Here is a 26,876-nt window from a genome sequence, read left to right as displayed (position 1 = left end):
TGCAGACTGGCATCTGTTAGACAGTCATCTTCTGTGTCTGACCTTGGCCATCGCTGTGGACCTGGGAAAGAAAAACCCCCAGGTCTGTCTGCTGCCAGGACACCAGCAGGCTATAGGAGCCTCCCCCTCTCCACACAGGCCTGGCCTTCCGTTCAGCTGCAGTGTTGTCTCTTGTTAAGGTTTCCAGGAGTACCTCCTACATTTTGGACCAGGGTCTGGATAGCGTGGCAACACATGGGCATGGGCCTGGCACAAAGTAGTTGCTCAGCACAAAGATTGAATAAACAAAGTCTGGCATCCTTCTGACTTGTTGCGGCCCACAGAAACCTCACCTGTTGCCTGACCTCTGCAAAACCGAGGGGCCTGCCCAAGGACCTGGGGAAGGACACAAGAACAAGGGAGGCAGTCTCTGCACCTTCCCTGACACCCATCTGTAGCTTCCTTGAGGGAGTCTCACACATCCTTAATGCTTTTATGGGGAACCCAAAGAATCATCATTTCTCCAGTTTCATCTGTTGTTACTCTCCCCTTTACTCATTTCACTCCAACTCTGCACTCATTATTCCCTTTTTTAAAAAATTGAGATATGGGGCACCTAGGTGGCTCAGTCGATTGTCTGACTCTTGATTTCAGCTCAGGTCATGATTTCAGGGTTGAAAAATTTAAAAAATGAAAAAAAATTTGCAAAACAGTGTTCACTACAAGCCATTTATGTATTCATTAATCCAGTTAAGTACTGAGGCCATACTTTGTGCCACACACCAATGTGGGTGATGAAGATTAAGCAGTTAAAAAAATAGGCAAAAATCCTTGACCTCTGGGAGTTGGAAATCCAGTAGGGAAATAAAGACAAGAGGCTAAAGAGTTGACCTGTCAGATAGTGTAACTGCTGTGAAGAAAACTAAGGCAGAGAAGAGGGAGAGTGTAAGATGGGATGGCGTTTCAAATTTTAGAGAAGGCCTCCCTGAGAAGGTGACATTTAAGCAAAGACCTGAGGGAGTAAGCCATGCAGATGGAGGAAGGAGGAAGTGTTCCAAGATTAAGAAGAGGAAGTGCAAAGGCCCTGAGGCAGAAGTGTCTGTGAGGTGGTCAAGGACTAGTATGTTCTGACTACAGAAAGAAGTAATTATGTGATGTAATAGAAGTGGTAATCATATTGCAACATATAAATGTATCTAGTCAACCCATTCCTTAAATTTACACATTGTTATATGTCAGTTTTTATTTATTTATTTGTTTGTTTATTTATTTATTTATATGAGAGAGCGGGGGTGGGGAACAGACGTAGAGGGAAAGCAGGCTCCACACCCAATCCAGAGCCCACAAGGCAGGGCTCCATCTCAGGATCCTGACATCATGACCTGAGCCCAAATCAAGAGTTGGAGGTTTGACCTACTGAGCCACCCAGGAGTCCCCGCTTTGCAAATTTTTAAAGTGTGATGTGAAAGCAGCACATCAAGGGGAGGAGGTTACCCCAGCTGCTACCACGACAGCCTGAAATCCGGGTGTGGTTTTGAATTAATTCTCTAATCTCTTCCCATCACCTTCAGCAAGGTACACTAAACTTCACATTCTTCCTGGCGGGTGTGTATTATTATTTAAATTTGGTCCACAGCTGGGTGCCGAGGTGGCTTCCACCATCGCAATTTGGCCAAGAAAGGGAAGGAAGTAGAGAAAAGGCCCTATTTAGGTATCCTGGATGGGGCACTAACGCCTTCGAGCAAGAAACCAATTTAGGACTATATAGATGGGCTTTGTAGTGGTTCCTTCTCTTTCTGCTTGTCTGCGGCTTAAAAAAAAAAAAAAAAGTGTGTGTGATAATCACTTTTGATGGCAGTAGATCCCAACTTGGGTCCAATAGTGAAGGTTGGATGAATCAAAGTAGTTAACCGCTTCCATGGACAAAGCAGGTCCAGATTTCCGGGGGTCACTGTAAAGAAGCCCAAGGGAGCCAAAAAGGGCTCGGCGGGGGCTTGCACCAAAAGACAGCGGCAAGTTCTGAGGTGTGCGGGCGGTGTGCACTGCTGGCTGGTAACAGCAGTTATGCCTCCCCTTCCCCGGGCTAACGGGAAAGCTTCTAGGGTTGAGTCTGCCACCGTGCCGTGCTCCGGCACACAGTAGGTGCTCAGTAAGTGTCGCTGGAGACGCAGAGGCTGGGAGGCGCGCGGGAGAAGCTTCTCTGCGGGGGACCAAAGCCTTTCCCAGCACTGGGCTCAGGGCGCGCCCGGGGCTCGGCCCTGCGTCCGGCGTCCAGCCTCCAGCCGGGGTGTCCGCGGGGCCTCGGGGCGGCCGGCGGACAGACCGGCCGACCTGCGGGCGACGGAGCGCGGAGGCCGCGGCCCGCGCAGCCGCGGGACCGGGGTCAAGGCCGGGGCGCCGGGGTGGCGCGGAAGGGGTGGCCGGACGCGCGGGGCGGCATGGGATGTGACGAGCGGCGCGCTGTGCATTGTGGGAATCCCGGGGCCGCGGCTACTGGTTCCAGTTCACTCGGCAGCGGAGCCGGGCGGAGGGGGCGAGCGCGCGGCGCGCGGGCGGGAAGCGAGGAGGCGGGCGGGCGGGCCAGCGAGGAGCGCGGAGAGAAAAGGCGCGAGCGGCCGAGAGGGCACGGGCCGGACACCTAGCTGCTGCCGCCGCCGCCGCCGAGCCGCCCCGTAAGTGCCGCGCGGGCCCCCTCGCCGCGCGCCCGGTCCCCCGCCGCCCGGTCCGGTCGCCGCTCTTCCGGCTGCGGGGACCCGGGAGCGGCCGGGCCTGGCGCGCACGGGCGGCGCTCGGCTGGGCTCGGGTCGCCGCGCTCCGCTTGGCCCACGCGGGGCCTCGCGAGCGCACGGCGCCCTCCCAGGCCCTGCCGGGCCGCGCGGGATTCTCTCTGGTTTTGTTCAAGCAGCAAACCCGGAAGCCAACTTCTCTCCAAACCGCGTCCTCCTGCCCGCGCCTGGGCGCTTTTGTGGGAAGGCAACAGTGCTGGCCCCTCTCCCGGCGACCCTTCCCGGGGCGCGCGAGCGGGCTGAGTCCGAGGCCCGGGGAGGCCCCGCGGCGCTAGCCGGCCAGCCTGGGCCTGGGCGGCCGGGAGCTGCGGTGCGCGGAGTTGTACTTGGTGAGGCTCCCGCCGGCCCGGGTGTTGCCGGCCCCCTGCACAATAAGTCGGGGCCGAGAGCCAGGTGGCGGCGGTGTAGGCGTCTGGCTCGGTCTCTGCGCAGAGGGGAGGTTGGCGGCTGGGGGTATACACTCGTGGGATCGGAGCCAGGCAGGGCCCAGGAGGGGGTTGTCCAGGGAGTGGCTGGAGAGGGAACGCGGGAACACTCCCCCCCTCCACCCCCCCGTTGCCCTCGTTCATCTTCTGATCGGCCTTTTGTTTGCTTCGTGGCTGGGAGTTTTTTAAAAGGTAACTCCAGAAGGCTGTAGGCTCCCAGGGTGGAGAAGGCCGGGAGGGAAGGGACTCGCTGGGGGGTGGGGAGGGGTGGGGAGGTGAGAGCGCTGGATGCTGCGGGCGGTATCACCTGACAACAGGTGTGCGGGGTGGCGCGCCCCGTCTCCACTCCTGGGACCACGGATCGCTCAGGGATCTGGTCAGTAGATTGGAAGATTCTTTCAGACAAGATGTTAGGGAAAATACTGCACAGTTTGAAAGCGAAAAACATCTGTACAAACAGCTAAGGCAAACTTTGAATTCAGCAATTACAATTACCATGAAATCCTTGTAAGATTTTAATGATCCAATAAACAGCATATAAAAATAGACAATTAGAGGGGCCTTCCTGCTGGCTTCTCTTTTTCTTCCACCTTTGTGGTTTGAGGTTTTACCGTTAAAGAGGGGGCAAAGTACCTTGTCCCAGGCTTCCTGCTCAGCAGACTAGGGGAGTTTCAAAGAGCTTTAAGTTTTAATGGGAGACTCTAGGTGTAAGTTAGGTGGAATCCACCTGCTGCAGGTGCCCTCAGAGCACTTATTGACTCTGAAATGCCCACCTTATGCCTGCAACTGGAAATTATACTCCTTGTAAAAACGGACTAAAGTCGGACAGTGTCATCCCAGTCTTGCACAAAAGCCTCTCCAGTGGGGATAGATTTGCTTTAAAAATTTAAATTAAAAATAAAAAAGCCAACCCAAACCAGAAGACCCTTGAGTCTTTAAATTCTTACCCCCTCTAGTTTTAGGAGGAGAGCAGGAAATCTCTTTATTCTGTTACTTTGTTTTAGCCTACAAATGCTGATAGCTAGATGAAGGCATTAAGAAGGAGGGAAGAGTTTAAGCGAAAATTACTTGAGGTAGGGCCTTTAGAATGAGGAGTGGTCTAGACTACCACTTGTGACACTCTAACACAAAGCCCCAAGTTACTGGCGTGGTCTGTACCCAAGGGACCAGGGGCAGGGAGTGGGACATCTTTGTCTGCCATTTCTTCTGGTCCTGGTGACAATAGAACTCCAAGACCCCTTATCCTTTTCCCATAGAGAGGCTTGGAGTACATATATTCTGGGACCTGCCTCTAATATGTTCAGAGCTAATGCTGTCCCTGGTCATTTCAAGGTGATTTATTAAAATAAACCAAAGTGCAAACCCCAAGCTGTCAAGACACATCTATATGTGCTATTGATCAGAATTATAGCAGCTTCTACTTTTTGTTGGATTGTGCCTTTGGGTTTATGTTAGGTTTTTCAGAGCTCCGTTCTTGGTACATAAGCTGGGAAGGAGCAGGGGTTGGGAGGCCCATGCCAATCCTGTGGGTCCTCCCCCACATTCTGTAGTTCTAGAAGCACATTGGAGGCCATTCCAGCTCTTACAAGAGAGCCCAAGTGGGTTCTGAAGAGTTGTATAGCTTGTTTGCTTGGATCAAACCTGCCAGATTCATATCTTACTGTCTTTCAATAAATAATTCCTGAGAATCACCTCTGGGTCAGGTGCTGGGGTCAGGAGCATGATCAAGAGATGCCCAGTCCTCATCCTTGGGAAGGTGATGCAAAGAGAAGACAGGCAAGTGGCTGTTGTAAGGTTGGTGCAGAAGGCCACAGTAACTCTCATGGTAGTCCCCAGAACAGTGACATAAGCAGGAGCAAGCCCTTCCTGGGTATAGAAAAGCAAGGTAGGAATTGGCTGGGCAGAAGAGGGCAGATGTGGATAAGTGTTTGAGGCCTGGGGAGCCCCATGTGTTGAGTCTTAGAACAGTGAGAATAGAGGTCATATGGGGGGACTGCCAGGGGCTCAGAATGGCTGAATCCTAGAGGGAGTCAGGTGAAGCTAGAAGAAACCATCGAAGGCTCTGAGCAGGAGAGAGACGTGGCTAGATGTTCTTTATTCTTACTGGGAATACCTCAGCCATTCAGCAAATACTGAATGGCTTCTAGATGCCAACCCCATCCAACCAGGGTCCTCCTCTATTGAAGCTCACATTAAACTTTTCCTTTGATAGCCTTCCATTGAAATGGCTACCTTAAAGTATGGCACAACCTTTAAAAGAGAGGAGGTGGGAAGGAAAGTTTCCTCTTGAAACACGAAGACCGTGCCTTGCTATTGAAAGGTAGTGCCAATTCCTTTAGCACAGATTACAAACTTGGGGGTTTACAGAGGTGAAATTTTAATTCCAGACTAGCCTTCTGGAAACTCTTTCCTAAATAATACTTGTGTTTGGCTTCTGTTTTTAACCCCACCACAAAAACCTGACACACAAGGAAGATACATGTGCTGGAACAAAATTTGCAGTTTAGGATTTATTTATTATCCCAATTTGTCCTTCTCTCCTTGTTTGTAATCCCTTGGCTCACTGAAGGTGTACCATAAATCCTTTGATCATCCAGCTCACTTGATGATGTAGTGTTTTATGAATGGAGAGAGATGTTTCTTCTGATTGGCTAGTGTACCAGAGCAAGTCTCTCTTCTCGGCCAATCAGAGGGCTGTTTCTGAAGCCCGGCTCTGTGAGTGATAGTTGTGGAGTAGATCCTTGTGCCTCTGGGGACATGACAGCAGTGACACCGTTAATCATCTGGTATGATGGGAGTAAATGGAAGAGAATGCCGTCAACAGGATTAGTGTCCCACGCTTCACAATTAAGGGCCTCAGGTTGGCTGTCATGATTGGAGTTGATGGGAAGTGACAAATGCATGCAGACACGTGGGCATTTATCCAGCTGCAGGGAGTGGATGGTGCGGTCCTCCTGCGGCAGCAGTGACTTGAACCGCTGATTGCTCAGATTCCCCCAACCTCGGGTGCTGGAAATAGGGCCTTTTGACTAGCAGCTCCCCAGCAGTTCCAGTCAATATTTCATTCGGGATCAATATGCACGAATTTCATTGCTTGGATAATAAAAGACTTCACAACCGCTGGTTACAGTGGTTTTGTAAGTGCCCTGATAAAGAGTTGTCTATGCTGTAGCCTTAGCGGAGGCCAGTCATGTACAGATGTGAGGAAGCTAAGTATTTCCCTCTGGTCTCTTTCATCTTTTACCGAGCTAGTCTCATGGCAAAAGAGAGGCAGCGGGAGCCATAGAACTATCAGGGAGTGGGAAGGCCCCTTCGTGGCTCCCACTTTAACTGTTGGTGCAGTTGTGGTATTCCCTTCCTGGGAATCCCTAAGGTGACTGCATGGGCTTCCAGAATTTTGAGGATATGAGTTCCCACAGGGATTGGCCAGGTATGTGTCCATGCATGGTCTCACTGAAGGTGCCTGACTGGTGTCCCGCTTGCCATATCTCTGAGTCCTGTGGCCTATGACCTTTAGAAATGCTGCCCTCATCTTTGTCAAGAGAACCCCATCTATTGTAAATGCCAACTGATCAGTCACCATCCAGCCAGCATTTTAGAGCCTACCAGATCACAGGTTGGTGGGGGCCTGGTAAGCAGAGCCCACTGGTGTATCACTTCACCACAGACAAGGGAGCTGGTGGTGATGATACAGTGTAGCAACTGCTAAGGTCGAGGTGGTTGATTTCACAGCCAGCCTTCTTCCTAGTCCTGTGCCATGAGGACAGATCACACGCCCTGTCCCATCTCGGTTTGTGGGAGGCCTGTGGTCAGAGACTTGCCACTCACTCAAGCCTGGCTAACTTCTCCATACAGCCGTTCTCCACCAGTGTGCGACTCTGGGTAAGCTTTGGGCTTCTGCAAGCAAGGTTTGTGTCTATTGTGATTGACTTGTAGTCAGAGGGGTTGCAGAGGTAAAGACCACAGAGATCCCTTCAGGATCAACCACAGAACCTTCATTTCCAGTCAAAAAAGACCCAGCTAAGATAATATGCCATGATGAATGAATGCCAAGGTTGCCTGAAGCCATGTCACCATCGTCAAAGCACGTGGGGGCCCTCTCTAGGGGTGAGAAACTTCCAGTTTCTTGAATGGGGTGCCCTCCTGGATGATTAGTCCAGGAAGGAAGCACACAGTTTTGTCAGTTTGACAAGATAGTGGAGCTGTTTCTCTTTTGAGCAACATCAGTGCCTTGAGAAGCCGAGTGTGTTAGAAGCCACTTTTTCTGTGACGGGGGACCATCCAACTCTCAGAAGAGGCTGGATGCAGGACATAGGTCACATAGGGCCCAACGGGCTTTGGCTGGCTGCTCACACCCTGGTTTCGTGGTCAATTTTTACCTTGGTTTGTTGTGGGATGGAGCTGGCTGTTTTCTCTGCTGACTGGATAGCTAAAGGACATTTCTCAGCTGCTCTTGCAGTTAGGTGAGACCATATGACCAAGTTCCAGTCAGTGAATCATGGTTAGTAGTGGTATGCCCCCTTCCCCCCTCAGGCCTGGCCCTTGAAGGCCTCCATGCGTTATCCTCCATGGCCTTTTCCCTTCTGTGGTAACCCTGGGAATTGCTCAGTGAGGGATGGGAGGGGTCTGGGCCCATGACTCACGTGCAGTAGCACCAGCCAATCATGGAAACCCACTTTGGACTTCCACGAGGGAGAAACAAGCTGTAGGGGCTTGTTTGTTAGAGCAGCTAGTGCCATCCTTGCCAGTATGAATAACCCACATCATCTTTCCAAGAGGTGGCCTCTTTTCAAATTATACACGTTGTTGTTATTTTTATTGGCTGTCCTGAGCACTCACTCCATCAGTGCTTGTCGGCCCTGTATATTCATGTTTTTGTTCTGTTCTCCAACCAACTGCTCGGTATCCATTCTGTCTTCATCCCCGCTTGATGGTAAGATAAGCTCTGAGGGTGACATTATGTCACATGCCCAAGAACACATAGGCAGTAAGCAGCAGAGCCACAACCCGAATGAAGCCAGTCTGACTTTGGAATTTGTCATTAACCCCAGTGCTCAATGGCCACGTCCATCACAGCCACTCTCTCCCCATGTGGGTGCCTGGCCATAGCCACCCATGTCTCCACAGACCCCTGGAGAGTGGAATGGACCAGGCAGACTTGCGGGTTTATCTGGAGACTGCCCAGCTACAAGGCGATTTTCTGAAAGATATTTTTAAAGTTAGCACGTATCACTGGATGTCGGAGGCTGCATGGCTTCACCAGAAGTCTCTCCGAACTGTGGCTACAGCTTGGGGACCTACAGTTAGAAGTGCGGGAAGAACATGGGGAGGGATGAGGAGCAGGAGCTGCAGGGTCAGCCCTGGGGGATGAAGACGTGGGGCTGTGTTATCAGGAACCTGACCAAAAGTTAGGTGTGAAGATGTTCTCCTCTCAGCAGAGTGACACTTGGGGATCCATGATGTTGAAGGTCCTGCCTGGGACCCAGGGACTTAGGGACGAGCTGACCACCTGGCACCAAGTCGCTTGCAGTGCAAGCTGGGGAGACAGGTGCACAGATAGGTGCCAGAAGGTGAGCTTCGGGAACAGGGAGCAGCGAGTGACGCCAGTCAGCGGTCGGGTCTGAGGACAGGGATGGCATGAGGACAAAGGGCATCAGAGGTGGGGGAGATATTCTGTACCCTGCATTGCAGGGCAGGAAGTCAGGGGCGGCGGGAAGCAGTGCCGCAGAAGCAGGTGAAGGATGCTGTTTGTGGCCGGCTCAGGGGGACGGGGAACGTGCAGGGGGGCACACATCCTCTGGCCTCCATGGAGAGAGACTGGAGCTGAGGATGATAGGTGAGGAGAGAGAGCTGAATCAAGACAGGGAGGCCGAAGAGAAGGGAAGAGGCCCGAGAAGTTACGAGGTGGGTTCAACAGAGCTTGGCTTGTGGCTAGGCACTGTGAAGATGAGCAGAGAAGTAGGGCCCAGGTTGACTGCTACTTGGTGACTTGGTACATGAGGTTGTCACTGCTGGCGCTGAGAAACCCAGAGGAGGGAGTTCCAGGTGCCCATGGGACTTTCAAGTGGGTCCTTGCAGTCAGAACAGAGCCCTGGGGCTCCACAGCCAGGTGTGTACCTGGGAGGCCCCAGCACGTCCATGTAAAGGCTGGAGTGGAAGGGAAGTACCAGGAGCATTTCAAGGGTCCATCGGGCTCGTGAATGCTAATGGCTCCTCTCTGGGACAGGACATTGCCTATTTGCCACAGAGGCAGCCCCGAACATACCCAGACAGCTCTGCCTGGGGATGGGAGCTGACACCAGGGCTCTGGGAAGAACAGGGCTGAGCTGCATTAATCATCACTGACCGTAGGCCTCTCCTGCTAAAGGAAGGGAAATGTTCAGATCTGAAAACTCCTGGTCCAGAGGTGTGGGGTTGGTCCGTGAAACACATTTGTAGTATAAGAAAAGACTGCTGGGAAACCCCATGACAGTTTTCCCTGCAGACACACATGTGCACACGTGTGTATGTATATTACTTCCTGCTCAGAGTCAGCATGGACACCTGATTGCAGGGACTCTTTCAAAAGAGTCGCAGCAAGAAATGGGGCCATTTAATTGTTTCAGAGAAACTCAGGCCCTTCTGGGGTTCTCTTTAGCTCGCAGTGATCAGTTAAGACTTGGTGCCCCTTCATGAGAAATGTAAGGTTCTCATCATAATTGTCCAGCCACCCCCTCCACTGCCCCGTTAGAGAGACCAAGAATCTGCGTCTGCTGTTTTGGCTATCTGTGTCAGGCAGAATACTTGAGATGACCTTATGTGTCACCCTGATGTTATATGGACCACAGTGTGTTCCGAATATAGGGTTGGGCATCAGTAACAAGGACTCCTAACTCCGTGGCCTTCGCTGGTGTTGTGGCATGGCCTGCTGGAGCTGGAGTGACCTACATAGCCCACAGCCTGCCCTCAGTTTACCAGTAGAGAGTCCTGCCCATTTGGTTCAGTGAAGAAATGTTCAGTTGAACATAGATGTCCTCTGGGAAATGCTTGCCTGGGGTCCAAGGATAGGCTGAGGTCTCTTCACAACCTCTCTCCCAGCACCTTCGCTGCCTTTCATGGTTATCACTTAAATAACTGTAGGGTTATTTCATCTCTCTCTGCCCCATGAGCTCCAGGAGAACAGAGAAGATCCCACCAGCCTTGTGCCTTGCTGTCTCCATTCCCCAGCACAGTTCTTGAAGCAAGTGCATGAATGACTTGAATGCTCTCACTGAACATTTGAGACCTTGAATCCTCTTAGCACACATGTAGACCTTACTGATGCTCTGCTAGGAGTGCAGCCAGGGGCTGCCCTCTGAGAGCCTGCCTTCTGACGGGAGAGATGGGGGCATAGCCACATCATCGTGGTGTCATGTGCAAGGCAGCCCAGGGATGGAGCGGCTGGATCTGAGCGCTTGGGGAAGGGTTGGCAGAACTCAAGTGAGAGGGATAGTGGCAGTCCTGGCAAAAGGGCAGGGGCCCTGCAGGGGAGGGCATTTGTGGGGAGCTGTGTGTGACTCCCCCTGTGCCTGAGTTTGGAGCACCAGGGGTATAGGGTGAAGCTGGATGGATGTGCCAGGCCTTGATTTCTAGGACATTTCCATGACGGGCCAGGGGTGTTGATTCTTCCTCAGGAATGTGGTAGCCAGAGAAGGCTTTCAGATCAGAGCCATTAACCATTCAGACGTTTCTGTACCAGCCTGGAGGGCAGGGCAATTGGAGAGTATGGCCCGCTGTGGAGAGACCTCTTCAGGAGATGTTCATGATGGCCTGGATTCAGTCACAGTCGGGTGGACAGGAGAGGCCTTCTGAGAGTTGATGGAGACAGAGTATCCTCTGGACTCGAGTAGCATTTTGGATGGGGATGGGGAGAAGGAGCAAGAAAAGACAAGCACTTCTCCGTCTTCTCTAAGGACAGGCCCAGCTAGTGGACTGGAAGTGTTCTGAGGGCCTGTGATTACAGCCCAGCATCCTGCTGAACTCTGGTGAGCTGTTCTTGGCCCCACGGAGAAAGGATCGTGAGGTAGAGACACTGCTTTCATCAGACGACCTAGGTAGCAGGCTTTCCATCATTGCTGGGGGCAGGTGCCATAGTTTCGCTTCACGAAGCCTTCCGCATGTGTCCATCCTGGTCTCAAGGATATGAAAATGCAATTATTGAACAAGTGTGCAGGACGTCACCAAGAAATCCCATTGCCTTTTACATCATGGGGCATAAAGGCAAGGCACTTAAGAGCACTCATTGTCAGAGTAGCATTGAAGCTGAGTGGCCGCTGAAATGGATGTTATGGTATCAAAGGTGAAAAGCATTGCCGTTCTCTTTCTAGGGGCGAGGTGCTCCAGCAGAGGGCCCCAGCTGGGCTCGGTGGGGGCTCAGTGGCTGCAGGCGGTAACCCTTCCCCTAGGGGCCGGGGAGCGTGGGCTGGGGGGCAGACACCGTTCCCATGGTCCTGACATCTGTGCCTCTTGCCTCCACAGTGTGCTTTACTGATCCACCTCCAGGGCTGCCGCCATGTCGAGCCGGGGTGGGAAGAAGAAGTCTACCAAAACCTCCAGGTCCGCCAAGGCGGGAGTCATCTTCCCGGTGGGGCGGATGCTGAGGTACATCAAGAAAGGCCACCCCAAGTACCGGATCGGAGTGGGGGCGCCTGTGTACATGGCCGCCGTCCTGGAGTACCTGACGGGTGAGTACACCTGAGTCCCCCTGGGGGCACCCCTGGATTTGCCTCGTGGCAGTCCGGACACCCTGTAGGGATCGAGCCGACCATTGGGCTCCTTTTCTCTTTAGACTTTTTAAACCTGCAGAGAAGCTACAGGAGTAGTACGATGGACCTTTTCACCCAGGCGCCCCAGTTGTTTACATTCTGCCCTGTTAGCCATCCATTTGGAAATTTCTTTAATCTCCCAACATTGGCCTTTGTAGTTTTTTTATGTGTATGGTTTTTTGTTGTTGTTGTTTTCTTTCCTGATCCAAGATCCATTTCAGGATCCTGCATTTCCTTTCGTTGTCAGGTTTCTTTAGTCTTATTTAAGTTGAAACAATTCCTTACTTTTTTTTGTTTTTTTCCTTTAAATCTTCCATGACGTGGACGTTTTTTGAAGAGTGCAGCCAGTTGTGTTGCAGAATGTCCGTCAGTCTGGGCTGGTTTCATGCTTGCATTTGGGTTGAGCACTTTTGACGGGGAGATCGCCTAAGAGCTCTTGCGTCCCCGTCTAGTATTGTGCTAGGAGCCACCTGACGTGGGTTTGTCCGCTGTCGGTGATTCACTGGGGTCCTATGGTTAAGGATTTCTGCACAGCCTGAATCACAGTCTTCCCCCAGTGTCTTTGGCATTCCTGGATGCTCTTACCTGAATCGGTTATTGCTGTAGTGGTTATAAAAGAATGCTCTTTCTGTTTCTGTCATTTCTTCTGCTTGTATTAATTAGTTGGCATTCTTCTGTAAAGAATTTACTTTCCTTCTGCCCATCCCTCTTTCTTTTCTTTGGACTCGCAGCGTTGCTTCATGGATATCTTTATTGGGTTATACACTACGCGTCATCACCCAGGATGGGGCTCGCGTTGTCTCATGTTTGACATTCAGGCCGCTTCTGCTGTCCTTTGTGGTGGCCTCTTCCATTCTTACACATTTTCTTGCTTTCCCCCACAATGAGATGTTCTAGTCTCACCCTGAATTTCCCCAGCCCCAGTCTCAAAATCAGCTATCTCTCTCGGGTCAGGGGTGGTCCTTTTACTGAAAATAACTTTATTGGTCTCACTGGTGGCTCCATGGCCACTGCGGGAAGCCAGCTGAGAAGGGATATCACCCCCATCTGTAGTGACTCGAAAACCAGCTTCAAAGTGTAAGAGAGCTTGCCTGGGGCCTCATAGAGCAAGTAAGGAGCTGAGAAGGGACCCAGATCCTACTGGGTCATTGTAATACTTTTACTGCTTAGTGCTCCATGCTCCTTGGGGTGTGTGGCAGGAAGGGCACCTGCAATCTTGCAGCCACCTCTCCCACAGCCAGACAAGGGGATTCAGCAAGACATGGTACCCCTTCCAAAGTGATAACACGCAGCAGGAATGCTGGATCACTTCTTGCTTCTCCCGTTTCTCAGTGAGGCAACACCAAGGGTTCCTCCCTAAAAACATGGTCATGAAGTTGTTGTGTTCTTCTCAAAGCAACGAGGCATGAGAAATCACTGGTGGGTTATAGTTGGGAGGCGTCCGCACTTCTGGGACATTTAACCCTCCACTTTGCAGACTCTCAAGAGGCAGCATGCCTGGTAGCATGAGCTAGGTGTGGTTCTTCTCATTCTAGACATGAGGAACCAGAGGCCCAGAGCTTGCCACATGCCCAGAAAAGCCATGTGGAACGTTGGCAGTCAGGGCAGAAATTACTAGATAGGCAACTAGAAGTTACTAGGAGGCAGAGGACACTGTTTTGTTCTGGCTTGTCAGTTTACATGCTGTGTGACCCAGAGTGATTCACTTAACCTCTCTGGACCCCGGTTTCCTTACAACTCATATGTTGACAACAGACCGTGCTCCACCAACTCCAGGCTGTTGTGACAGCCAGAGGGCTTTGTTTGAGTATGATGGGAAAGCTGACGTGCTTGGCATACCCAGTCAGACGGTGGTTCCTGGGTCCCGAAGGCCATGATGTCCCTGTCACTGAGATGTCCACAGATGCTGTCATTAAGTCAAGTATCAGATCGGTTTCATTTCTTCCTTCAAGCTTCTGTTTTTTAGTTGGCAGTGTGTGGGGCAGGGGTGAGGGGTTACCATTGCTCCAGCATATCCAAGGCAGTACTGTTTGTGCTGCACAGAAAATCTGGATGTCTTCCTCATCTGTGGCTGGCCGGCTCTGGAGCTGAGCACAGTGCTCATGACTTTGAGGTCAGTGGGCCCGTTCTCTTGGACTTTGCTTCTGTTTGCACCCACACCCCCTGTGCCTCTCCCCAGCTCTCGTGGGTGTGTGGTAGTGGTCACAGAGGGGTGTGGGAATGGCCAGGGCTGCCCATCACTAGCACTGGACAGTAACTCAAGGCAAGCTTTTACTCAGGTGTCAGCCATGTTAACCCCTGTATATTAAAGAATAATATATATTTTTACATTTTACCAAGTCATTCTGGCAGAGCTATAGTTCACTGACTCTGAGACATTTTTCTTTCTGCCTGTATACAGTGCTGAGTCACTGGCTTGACCATTGCCCTATGCCTGCCCCACCGTGGTGCCTGGCCCACATGACAAACACTTCAGGAGACCTCCTGCGATATTAGTGCTGTGCTTCGTCTTGTTGTGGTCACTTGTGCCCTGTAGCCAGTAGCTGAGCTCTGGGGCCACATCCAATGAAAACACTGTTCCAGGCCTCGGAAAAGCACTGCATGCCTGCACTGACGGACTGGCGCTGAGCACCTTGGCCTACAATGTGACAGCATGTGCATATTTGGAAGTCCTGAGTGTTCGCCCCCTCAGAACTTTGGTTTTGTTCCATGAGTGGGATGGGAAGGTGGACAAGCCCTCTCTCTGCTCTGCTTTTTGATTTTGCTTCCCTCCAGACACTTTCTTATTCATTCTACAACCTGTTGAGCACCTGCCATGTATCAGGCCCCATGCTAGGCTCTGTACAAGAACACAGGAGTGACTGCGGCAGAAATGGTCTCTGCTCTGTGCCGCTCATGGTCAAGGCTGGAGAAAGAACCAAGCAGCCCAGATGGTCACCACTTGGGATAGACGCCATGGAGAGCATGAATCTGCCAAAGCAGGGCTCAGGCACCTGGGCGCCTGGAGAGGAACTGGCTCAGGAAGGCTTCTGGGACGAGGAGCTCTCAGCAGAGACCTAGAGAAGGAGGTGGGGCCCGTCAGCCCCATGAGAGCTGGCAGTGGGGCTGTGCCACCCACTCACCTGTGCTCCAGGTGCCTACTGGGCACTAGCCTCAACCCAGAGCTCAGGGAAGATCAAGGATGAGGGAGGAGCCCATGTGCCAGCCCTCAAGCAGCTCAGGGCCTCGACCAGGGTGTGGCCCAGACGTGGTGCTCCAGCATGAGGCGTGTGAGCCAAGTCCCAGCCAATCAGCAGGACCTTGCTGAACTTGTCTCTGGCCCTGGGATTGAAGCCGGAGCTTCCTCCCCTGAGAGAGCTTTTTGTCCACAGACAGGTACACGCAAGAAGAAGGCAGTGCTGTGGGTTTGTGTTAGATGGAGGAGGCTTGTTAACCAAAGCCCCCCTGCTGGTCTAGCTGTCACCCAAAGGGCCCTGTAGAGGGACTGTGTTCTCTGTGTGGCCCAGACTCTTCTAGGTGGTGCACAGAGCTGCAGGCCTAGCGAGGGAAGTGCGTGGCTGATGCCCTTCAGCATGGCTGGGCCGGGCCTCCAGCATTCAGCAGGCCCCAGTGGAGAGATGAGGGGTGTGCATGAGGTTGCTAATAGGACAGCTGGGCTACCAGGGTCCTGCTGGGACTAGGTGGCTGCAGAGCAGGGGAGCTGATGTCTCCCTGGTGCCCAGCCCTGGGGACCAGATGGGACGCCACAATGTCCAGTGGATGTCACATAGAAGCAGTAGAGCTGGATGGTTAAGATGCGGACCTAGGTGTCCACAATTTCGTAATTGTGGCCTCAGGCCGGTTGCTCACATTTCTGGGCTATGGTTTGATTATCTGTACCCTGGGGCTAGAGGGGACTGTCCTAGAGGCTGCAGTGAGGGGACGCAGGAGAAGGGCTCATCCCAAACACACACAGTGTAAGGGCCCACATCTGACCCTTAGCATTGGGGTTAAGGCAGAGAGAGGAGGAAGTCCCTAGCACCCCCACTCTGGCAGTTGACGTTACTTCCTTTAGGATGGTGATGGGGGCTGTCACTGCCCACTCATGCGTGTGGTCCTTCAGCTGCTGAGAGCCCACCGAGCCTCACCAGCACCTGCAGAGGATGCCTTGGTGGCCTCAGTCCTGCTCTCTCTGGTTTGTTTCAAGCAGCACTTAAGTCCTCCCCCAAAGCCTGTGCGAGCCTCAACACCAAGATGTCCTGTTAGCAACATCATCTGTCTGATGTTGGAGGCCCCTTCCATCCCGGGCACCTGGCACATGCATGGACATCTACCTGAAGGATTTTTTAGTTAGCCAGGAGCTGGGCACGCCAGAGCAGAGGCGTGCCTTCAGAATGTCGGAGCCAAGAGTGGACCTTCAGGCCGGGAGCCATCAGAGCCCAGTGACACCCCCCAACCATGCAGAGCATGTTGTCATGGGTGAGGGACCCCATTCTCCTCCCTATGGCCTGCTCCAGGCTGGAGTAGGTGTGGGGAGGGGCATCTTGCTCTGAAATGTGAAGCTGGCCTCTGTTTCTCCTCTTGGGTCCAGAGCTCAATCATCTGTTGTACTTAAAAGGCAAAGGCAACCTCTAGAATATGCTTCAGTCTGGCCACCAGACAGCTCCTTCCCCAGATCCATGGGTGCCTGGCTCTGCTTCCCTGCTGGGCTCTCCAGAGTTCTTCCCAAGAAATGTGACGCTGTCCGTTGGGGCAGCCCCTGCCCAGCCATCACCTTCGCCCCATGGTACTGTGGTGCTTGTCTCTTCCATGACATTTAAATGATAACATTTAAGGGAATAGGGAACTTGACTTGGGTCAGTTCTGAAAGCCTCTGGAATCTCTCCCATGTGCCCAGCGTGGCACTGCTGGAAGGTATAGATGTGAGATGTGAAATGAGCAACTTGTGGCGTGGCTTTTGCCCCACTGAGATGTCCAGTGATTTTGGGACACATCATCCCAGCGACCAATAAAGGAACAGGACAGAAAAAGGGAGAAGTAAAAGGTGCTTGAGTCCTACTGTTGGGGGGGAGGGGTGGTAACTGAAAAGTGCATAGAAGAGCAGAGAGCAAGCACCCTTGTGATTTGTTGCTCTTTTCTTCCCCCTCAGATTTCATTTATTTATTTATTTTAGAGAGAGAGCACAAGGAGGTGCTGAGGAGCAGATAGGGAGGGAGAGGGAGGAAGGAAGAATCACAAGGGGACTCTACCCTTGGCATGGGCCTGACATGGGGCTCGATCTCCCAACCCTGAGATCATGACCTGAGCTGAAACCAAGAATCAGATGCCTAACCAACTGAGCCACCCAAGCATCCCCGATTTGTTGGTCTTAAATCATGGGTCAAGGCGCTGTGGGTCAGCATTGCTCCAGCTGTGTGTAGCAGAACCTAAATGATGAAATTTAAGAAGTATTCTACCAAAAAAACACAGCTCCATGGCCGAGATAGGAAGACGGCTAGATTCACATCTCCTCTTCTGAGATGGCTGTATGAATAACCTCAGAGGAGTTTCTCAGCAAAGGAATTTGTTTTAGTTTGGAAACCACCAAGAAGCAGCTGTGTTTACTGCAGGACTCTTCAAGCCTTTAACATGTGGGTGTCCCCGTGAATCCCCATGGGAAGGAACTGTCATCCACATTCGTTCCCAAACTTTTGTCACAGAAGTCTCTCAAGGAATACCTTACAACACCCTGCATGGTGCAGTGTGGGGGACCCTGGTACGGCTTACCCCCATGACAGCAGCACCGTGTGGCAGGCTAAGTGAAGAAACAAAACTGAAAGCCTCCCCAAGAGCAGGCTTTGGTTTGTTCCATTGAGGCGCAAAGCTTGGCTTAGAGGGGCCCGATGCACCGGCGGCGGCGCATCAGCGTTCGCTAGGTGAGGTGGTGTCTCAGGAAGCCCGTAGCATGTATTTCACTAAGCTGAGTTGCTCAGGTATTAACTTGGCGATGGCTTACTAGACCCCAGGCCCTGTGCCAGACAGTGATGGACCCGACAAAAGTCCGGCCCAAGGAACTAACTCCCTAGAAGGGAAGCACCTTTGGAGCCATTTACCCAACCAACCCCTGAGAGAACAGGCCTGGCTCCTGTTCATCAGATCCAAAAAGATAGGCAGTGACATCTTTTTCTTTCTATTCTTCCTTCTTTCTTCTTTTTTTCCCCTCCCTTTTCTTTTCTTTTCTTTTCTTTTCTTTTCTTTTTTCTTTTCTTTTCTTTTCTTTTCTTTCGTGCAGGAACCCTATCCCATAGCCTGATCACAAACCTCATGCTTCAGCTTCCCTCCTAGTACTCAGGCTTGTTGCAAAAATCCAGTCCACTCTCAGAGGGTTTCTCAACATTAAGGAGGATGGAAAGCTCTCAAGACTGAATGTGGATACCTTGTGATAAGTATGGACCCTCCCAAGATAGCCACTGATGTGAGTTCCTAAATTGTGTTCCGTTTAAAAACCCAGTGTTGTAGGATTTAAACCCGTTTAAAAACCTCTCACAAGATAAGGCTGTGGCTAGATTTTTTTTTTTCTGTCTTCTTTGGATCTAATCTACAAAATAATGAAGACCTCTGGATTTCTGTATTCTTTTCTTCTCTCTCTCTTTCTTTTAAGATCTATTTATTTGAGAGAGAGAGAGAAAAGGGGACAGAGTCGGGGGGGGCCGTGGGGAGGGGCAGAGGGAGAGAGAGTGTCCCAAGCAGACTACACACTAAGCACAGAACCTGATGCAGGACTCAATCTCATGACCCTGAGATCATGACCTGAGCTGAAACCAAGAGTCAGTCCCTTAACGAAGTGAGCCACCCAGGCACCTCAGATTTTTGTATTCTTAATCCCCTACTCCTTCCATTTTCCCAAGCCCTGTCCCCCCTAGACCTGGTCATCCCTCTCCTGTCTCGTCAGGGACCAGAGCCTCCCCCTTGTCCAGTCAGCCCCTGGCACCTTCTTCTGGCAGATGCTGTCATGGGTAGCTGCTGTGGTGAAGTTCACAGGGCCAGCTCCTGACCTGGGGAATAAGCAGGGTCCCCTGGGTGACCTTACAGCCACTTTGCAGACTAATGGGGCCCCGCCCTTGTACCTGACTGCATCCTACAACAAAAACCCAAGGAAGAGGGATGGCTCTTAAGAATATACCTTACTGTCTGGTTTGGCTGATGAAATGATTATCTTCTGCCCAGGTTTCAGCTTGCTTGATTTCTGATCCATAAGTGGGTCAGGTATTGCATATCCCTTTGGTATTAGGGGTTGGGCTGCACCTGACCCCACCCTGTGTCCTCCAAGTGCAGGAGGGGGAGCCCTCCCCGTCTGCAGCACGCCCTGATACACATACTCGTTTCAGCAAACATCCATCTCATTCGGTGTTTCTGGCCTGGGAAAGGACCTGACAGGCTTGGCACATTGAGGTAGTCAGAACCTGCACTTGGCTCTGTCACTTACCTGGACTGCCTAGCACTTTCCTATCCAGGACACCCGAGTGTGTCCTGTATTCATGCAGCTAAAAATAGGGCAGGAAGAGGAGGACACCCAGACTGGCTCCTGATGCCCCGAGGCCCCCTGAGTTCCTCATGAGTCTCTGGTGTGTTTGCCGGACCACCCCTACCTTAGACTCACTTCAGGCCAGGGCCCAGCTAGCTCTCATGAGCACCTTCTTGGGCGTTCCTGCTGCTCTGGGGCTCTCAGCCCCCCACAGTGCTTCCTGTTCTGCAAAGAGCTTTTCTAGCTTCATAGCCCTGAACAAACCACACACACACACACACACACCCGTGCACATGTGTGCACACACACATGAGGGAGGACTGGGGATTTTAATGAGCCAGAGGGCTGCAGCTAGAAAAAAGTGGGAAACACCGAAGTTGAAACTAATGTGCTATGTACCCAGTGCACGCAGACAGTGCTTAAATGCCTATTCCCATTCCGGGTTATAGGAGCAACTTGTGTTTAAAAATGTAAGAAGTTGATACTCATTCATAATTCCACTGCCCAGAGGTAGCTACGGCACTGGACGCCCTTCGTGCGTACATGAAGCAAAGGGAGTTAGATTTTAGCCCAATTATTTGTTTTTGTTAATATCCGCTACTTGATGAGCTTCACTGATAGCCAGTCACAGAAAATCATCACCATCCGTCTCACAGAGCAAATTGCGAGGTAATTCAGAAGATGCTGCACGGGCAGTCCTCCCTCTGCCTCCCAGGGAAGGAGATGATTCCATGGTGGGAGACATAGGAGGAATGCTCAGAGAAGCGGTTTATCACAAAGCACCTTTGATACCTCCTTCATCACGTGGTGTCCGATGGCTAGGTGGGACAGGTCTCAGGCTGGAGGAGAGAGCCCAGAAACCTCCGAGGGGAGGGGTGGCATTCCTGGAGTTTTGCTACCCCTGCCGCAGATGTGGAGGACGGCGGGACAGCACGGGGATCCCAGAAGCATGTGCACCTGCCGCGGAGCACAAACACGGAGTTCTTATCTGTCCGCCACCCAGTCCTTCCGAGGAGTCCCTGAGGGGGTCCACGACAGTGTCAGCGTGACCTGGGCCCACTTCGTGGAACAGCGGCCCTGCTTCCCCTGCTTTCTCAGAGCCGGGGCATGGACTCTGAAACTGGGCTCAGAGAAAGGAAAGGCCTCATTGCTTTCTTCTGCAATCATTTTCTCCCAGTCTGTGACTGGTTTTCTTTTTCTCTTAACAGTGTCTTTCACGGAGCTGAAGTCTGTGATTGTAATGAAGGCTAGCGTATCATTTCTTTTTTCGTGTTTTGCTCCTTTGGTGTTGTATCTAAAACCTCGTCACCAAACCTGAGGTCATGCAGATTTTCCCCTATGTTATCTTCTGGGAGTTTTATAGTTTAGTGTTTTACATTTAGGTCTGTGATCCATTTTGAGTTAATTTTTGCAAAGGATGTGAGGTCTGTGTCTAGACTTTGCATGTGGGCGTGCAGCTGTTCCGACCTCTCTGTTTCCTTGAAGATGCGCTGCATTGCCTGGGAACACCCAGTGGTCATGGAGGCTCTCTTGCTTCACGATTTCCCCATGAAGGGTCACATGCCACTTTCATTTCTGCCACTGGGTCTGTAGATGCAGAGACAAGTTCCCTAGCAAGGATTCTGTTTTCGCTGGGGCCAGTAGAAAAGCCCACAGCAAGACCAAACTTGTTTCTGGATTCAGTCAGGGGAAAAGGTATGCCCCAAACTGAGTGTGCCTCTTTCTTCTCAGGTCTTCCATCTGGGATCACTTTATTTGTGATTGAAGTACATCGTTCAGAATTTCATTTTCTGAGTCCTTTTGTGATAAATTTTCTCAGGCTGTGGTTTTGAACATGCTTCTTTTATTATTATTATTTTTTTAAGATTTCATGTATTTATTTGAGAGAGCGTGCAGAAGCAGGGGACAGGCAGAAGGAGGAGGAGAAGCAGGTTCCCTGCTGAGCAGGGAACCTAATGCCAGGCTCGATCCCAGGACCCCGAGATCAAAGGCAGATGCTGAACCGAAGGCAGATGCTCACTGGACTGAGCCACCCAGGCATCTGTGATCATGCTTCTATCACATCCATAAAGTTTTTAGCTGCTATTTCTTCAATGTATCTATTCTAGGCTCTTTCTACTTATAAAACACAAGTCAAACACATTAGTGTCTGATTCTTTTTTCCATATTTGTTCATCTCAGTAATAGTTTTCATTTCTGTCTTGCAGAACTTATTTGTAGATAATTATTTCTGCTCTGTCTTCTAGAACTATCTCCCCATTTACTAATTCTCTCTTCAGCTATATCTTATATACTATTTAATTCAGTCACTGATTTTTATTATTATTATTATTTTGAGAGAGAATGCTGTGCAGGCCCCTGAGTTGTAGCAGGGAGGGGCAGAGGGAGAGGGAGAGAAAATATTAAGCAGGCTGTACACCCAGCATGTAGCCCAACTTGGTGCTCGATCTCCTGACCCTGGGATCATGACCTGAGCCAAAATCAAGAATCGGACACTTAACCAACTGAGCCACTTGGGTCGCCCAATGAATTTTTAATTTCAGCTTTGAAACTTTTATTTCTAGAAGTTGGAATTTTTTTTAATCTGCTTGGTTGTTCTTGATAATTTGTCTTCTCTTCATTTTCAAAATTTTCTTTAACTCTATTATATATAATAACATCTACTTAAATAATTTGGGTTTTTTTTTCAGTTTTATTAAGGAATAAATGACACATATAATTGTATATATTTAAGGTGTATAACCTGATGATTTTATATCCCTATACATTGTGGAATAATTACCAGGTTTATCTGAATAATCCTAATAGTGGCAGTCTCTTATCTATTTCTGCCAGATTTTGAATCATTGTTCAGAAAGTTTACTTCTCTCCAGGGTTACAAAGGAACTCCTTCATGCTTTTGCTTATTAGTCGTTTTGTGGTTTAAATTTTTTACATTTTTACTTTGATCCATTTGAAATTAATCCTGATACATAGTATGAGATAGGGATTGACTTCATTTTGTTCCAGCTGGTTACCCAGTTATCTCAACACAATCAATTCAATATCTCATCTTTTCCCTGGTGATGTGAGATGCTACCTTCACCACACATGAAATTTCTAGATATATTTAGGGCTATGTCTGGGCTTTATTTTCTGTTTCATTGGTCTGTCTAGTTACATACTTTATGTTTTTCATATTTGGTGGATCTTCCATTGTCTTTATTTTCTTTAGTAAGTGATGTATACCAATGGTAAAACTCGCACCTCCCCACAGGACACACAGTAAGACCTGCATTTACCTTTCTCCTCTTTTTCTGTACCCAGTTATCCTCCCAGGAGACAGCGTTAATTTCTTATGTGTGTTCTGTATCTTTCTGAAGATACTTTTCTTCTCCTTTTTCATTTCAAAATAAATCTTAAAAATGAAATGCCAAGGACTAATGAATCAGGATAATGGGTACATGTGATCTCAGTGACTGACATTTATATTTGAGCCCGAATCTTGGTTGGGAGGATCTGGGGATTGCTGCTCTGCCCCGAACATCTCCCCAGAACCCCCAGGCCTCTCTGCCAACCCTGAGACCTGACTTGAGACTGTGAGCGGAGGCTTGCCTGGACCCTGGGCCCTCTTGGGGCTGCCCTCCCCTGGGATGACTGCTTTATAGTTCACACTGCCTGCCATGGAGCCTGAGCCTCGGCTCTAATACATGAAACCAGGCCAGTGCCTTGGAGAGCGTGCCCACACTTCCACCCTGAATCACGGTCTGAATGCTGCAGGGCCTGATGTACTCTTTTAGCAATCCATCTGCAATGACCTATTTGTGAAAGAGGTACCAGGCTCTGGCCAGGTACAAGGTGCCATGCGGGCTGCTGAGAGTCGAAGGGATCAGTGTTCATTTCAACAGATCTGTAGTGAGGGTCTTTGGTGGGTCAGCCCTATCGGAGGTGGTACTCCCGACCCCAGGGCTGGGAACGTGCCTTCCCCACTTCTCCCTCAGCATCATGAGCTCAGCTACCAGCACAAGGGCTCACGTTGTGCAGCTGCTTCATAAGTAGTTTTTTGCTGAAGGATCAGAAACTCAGTTAGAGGATGATGAATTTCAGGAGGCCAGAATGTTGGTGATGGCAGATGCTGCCAGACGTTGATGAGATTGGAGCCGAACCTGCCCCCTGGATTTGTAAACGAAGCCGGATTTGGGTTGTGCTAATGACACTGGGGCACAGCCGGACCGGCTGGAGGAGAGGGAAGCAGCAGGGCACGTGTGGGCAGGGCATGTATGTGGCAAATGGGAAGGCATGGGAACTTTATCAAGGACTGATCTCTCACCTCTGACTCAAAAGCCACTGAGGATGTCTCAGCTGTACCTTGAAAAGGAGAGGAAGCCAGGAGCCAGCCACCTGATTTAAATAGCAACATCGCAGGAGGGGTGCTAGCCACACCCCAGGGTCTCTCTTTGAATGATTGGCAAGAATGGTTTTAAAGCACCACTCAACTACTGAGAGGAGAAGGAAGTGATAAGAATTCTACAGGTATCTTCTCTCTTGCTGATATTTGAACAGAAAGATACCAACTAATAGAACATATTTATAGTTCTCTTGCTTTCTTTGCTTGCCTAAAGACTTCTCTAGGTCTAGTCAACCCAGAATAAAACATGGTGAAAGCAAAAAGTCACTCCTCAGAGCTATAAATACACTGTAGCAAGACAGACCCAAAGGGTATTAACCACAGTCAGCCTCCCCACCCCCAATCTCCCTGTCTGCCTCTCCCCACCGCCCCCTCCCGTGCTGGTTGCCAAGAAGATAACTGGGCCTCGCCTGGGATTTGCCATTCGCTGGGCTGCTCATCCCGCCTACAGCTCTGACCCTGCCTCCCATCCCCCCTTCCTCAGTGTCTTTCCTCCTTCATTTCATATCCCACCTTCCTTTTGAGGCATGTGCCTTCCAACTGGTGGCCTGGAAGCATGTCTCCCTGGTACCTCAGAGGCCTGTGGTGGCTCCTGATGCCCAGGGGTCCTGTTGTGGGACTGCTGTCATCCCCGCATACGCTGTGTAGAGTGGCCTTTATAGAAGACGTTTAGAGATGTCATCCGCATTAGAAGGAGGCTCTTGTTTTGCCAGAGCTCACATTTCTTGTCTGTAGGACGGTGGGAACTGTGTGAGAACGCAGGGCCTCTGGGAAAGACTAATCATAGGCCTCCCTTGCCATGGCTCTCCTGAGAGATGCCCCTCGTGGTAACTGGTGACTGAGGTAGTCTGTGGTCCACATTTGTGCGCAGCTTCTGTAAATCTGGGGGTTGACTGCTGGAAGTCAGCATCAGAAAATGAGGACACTTACCTTGAGCAGGGTCGGTTTCCTCGCCCTTCCACCTCCCCGCCAGGCCCTGGTGGTCCCTATTCCAGATGGAGAATGTGGCTTGTGGTTATGTTCATTAGAGGGGCATGGGGACCAGTGCTTTGAGTACTAGGCAGAGGTTGGCCGGTATAAGTAATGAAACGTCTGCCTTATTAGTGAGCACTTACTATGTGTCAGGCACTGGCTCACTGCTTTACATGTGGTAACACGTGGAATCCTCAAACTGCCTGTTTGACCTAGAAGGAGACTGGGGCTTAGCGCCTAAGAAATCTCTCTCTGCAAGGCCATTCTGCGTAATAACCCCCCCCCCTTGAGAAGAGCGCCTCCTGCAGGCTCTCCTTAGGAGTGCAGGCCTTAGCCGTTACCAGGAGAGCTTGCAGGCCAGGTTGGGGGTTGGTTTGCAGGTGCTCAGGGTCCCTAGGTCCACTTTGCATCTCCTGTGTCTCCAGTGGACATTGCGGGAGGATGCTAGGTGCCCAGTCCTGGAGGGCTGGCTCAGGTCCTCAGTGGAGCCACAGCCTGGCTGAGGCGACAAAGCCTCCTGAGAGGGGCAGACCCTGAGCAGTTGCAGGTGATGTGCGAGGGCTGGAGACAGTCTTGGGGTCTGGCCTGGGCAGAGGGGACAGGGGTCCTGCAGGGATGGGCCTGGAGGGACAAGGAGTCACTGACAGGAAGGAGATGGGTTTGAGCACGTGAGGGCTGATGGCTGTTGGCATGACATGTGCTGGGCCATAAAGAAGGGGCAGTCTGGTCAGTGCTGGGAGTGCTGGCTGCATAAGCAGCAGGACAAGTGAAATTCTGGGGGGAAGGGGAGCCACAGAGTCCTCGGAGAGGAGAGGGTAGCGCCCTGTCTGCCATGAAGAGATTATATGGCTCAGCAGCATGGAGGATAGACTGGAGGGTTGATGGCTTTTTGCCCGATGTCCCTTCATCTTCCATTTAGGGAAGAGGGGGACAAAGCTTACAGCAGACTTGTGGCCCTCAGCCTTGGGAATCCACCTGGGCAGACAGGGCCAGTGCCTCCTCTGCTGTGACACACTTGTAATGCTCTTAAAGCAGTCATGAAAAGAACCTGAAAACTCCACATGCTCAGAACCCTTGTGAGAAGCAGGATTAAGCAGGCAGGGACAGATGTCAGGGCAGGAGGGCGACATAGTGTCTCAAAGGTGAGGAGGTGCACACACCGTAGTTGCCGCTTCTCATTCACACCGCGTTTTCATTTCTTACATTTTGAAAAGACAGTTGTGCACAAGGGAAACAGCACCAAAGAGGGTCAACTGTCTCCCACTGATGGAGTCCCCGATTCCACCCAGAGGAGGCACCAGGGCGCCCCATCTTGGGGAACACGGTCGTGAGTGCAGGGATAGGTGTCGCCTCCACCCCCCATACCAGGGCTGTCCGCCATACGTGCCTTCCTCCTCATTTTCCTCTGTAAAAGTCTATCTGGGAAATGGCACTGTGTCAGGGCTCTCTAAATGAGTTTACTCTTTACATGACACTTTTCAAATCATTTCATTTCATCAGAGCTCTCTGAATGTCCATCTCTTCCTGAAAGGAGTTAAGAGCAAATGGCTGTGATTTTCCATATCCAAACACACACACATACTAACCATTTCCTTATAAATTAACAGTCCTTGGAAAGGAGTGAGTGGCGGGGCAGAGGGTCCTGCCCAGCTGTGAACCAGGGCCTGGGGGAGAGCAGGTTTCTCTGGGGCCACCTCAGCATGGCGTCCTTCCACCTTCCGTCCTGGGCCTTGACTCGTGCTCTCTGGGCAGCTGGCTTTGGTTTTGCCTCTGCCCTGGCACACGCCCCATGGGGGTCAGACGAAAGCCCCCGGTCCCATCCCAAGGCAAAGACCGCCTATGGGGCCGCTCCGGGTGCTGCATTCTATCAGGGTAAGTCTGGCAGTCCCAAGGTTAATCGGGTTCAAGTGCATTTTTCAAACATATGTAAACTGTTAAGTGTAACAGCACAGAGTAGACTGTCGATGAGGAAACACCAGGTTTTCTGTGTTTCTTTCCTTCTCCTGGCTCTCACCCACGTGAGAGCATCTATGCACTTAGCCAGCCCATTATTTTGATGGA

At 51.1% G+C, this 26,876-nt stretch overlaps 1 protein-coding gene across 5 annotated transcripts in view; it reads left to right on the top strand.

The window, feature by feature from the left end:
- The first annotated feature begins 2,493 nt into the window (after positions 1-2,493).
- Positions 2,494-26,876, top strand: part of LOC116855197 (core histone macro-H2A.1) — a 72,529-nt gene continuing 48,146 nt past the window's right edge. Inside the window, exons 1-2 of one of the 5 annotated variants that reach the window (XM_032837682.1) lie at positions 2,494-2,651; positions 11,687-11,892. In XM_032837682.1, coding sequence (XP_032693573.1) covers positions 11,721-11,892 — 172 coding nt within the window. In that variant the 5' untranslated portion in view covers positions 2,494-2,651; positions 11,687-11,720. Of the gene's footprint in view, positions 2,652-3,077; positions 3,095-11,686; positions 11,893-26,876 lie in introns of those variants that run through there. The other 4 variants (XM_032837683.1, XM_032837679.1, XM_032837681.1 and 1 more) reach the window with 4 other exon arrangements.

Source organism: Lontra canadensis, unplaced genomic scaffold, assembly GCF_010015895.1.
Source record: "Lontra canadensis isolate GAN:19392208 unplaced genomic scaffold, GSC_riverotter_1.0 scaffold99, whole genome shotgun sequence".
NCBI classification, from domain to species: domain Eukaryota; kingdom Metazoa; phylum Chordata; class Mammalia; order Carnivora; family Mustelidae; genus Lontra; species Lontra canadensis.
The sequence above is the reverse complement of the archived record's forward strand: the minus strand, read 5'-3'. Positions and strand labels throughout refer to the sequence as shown.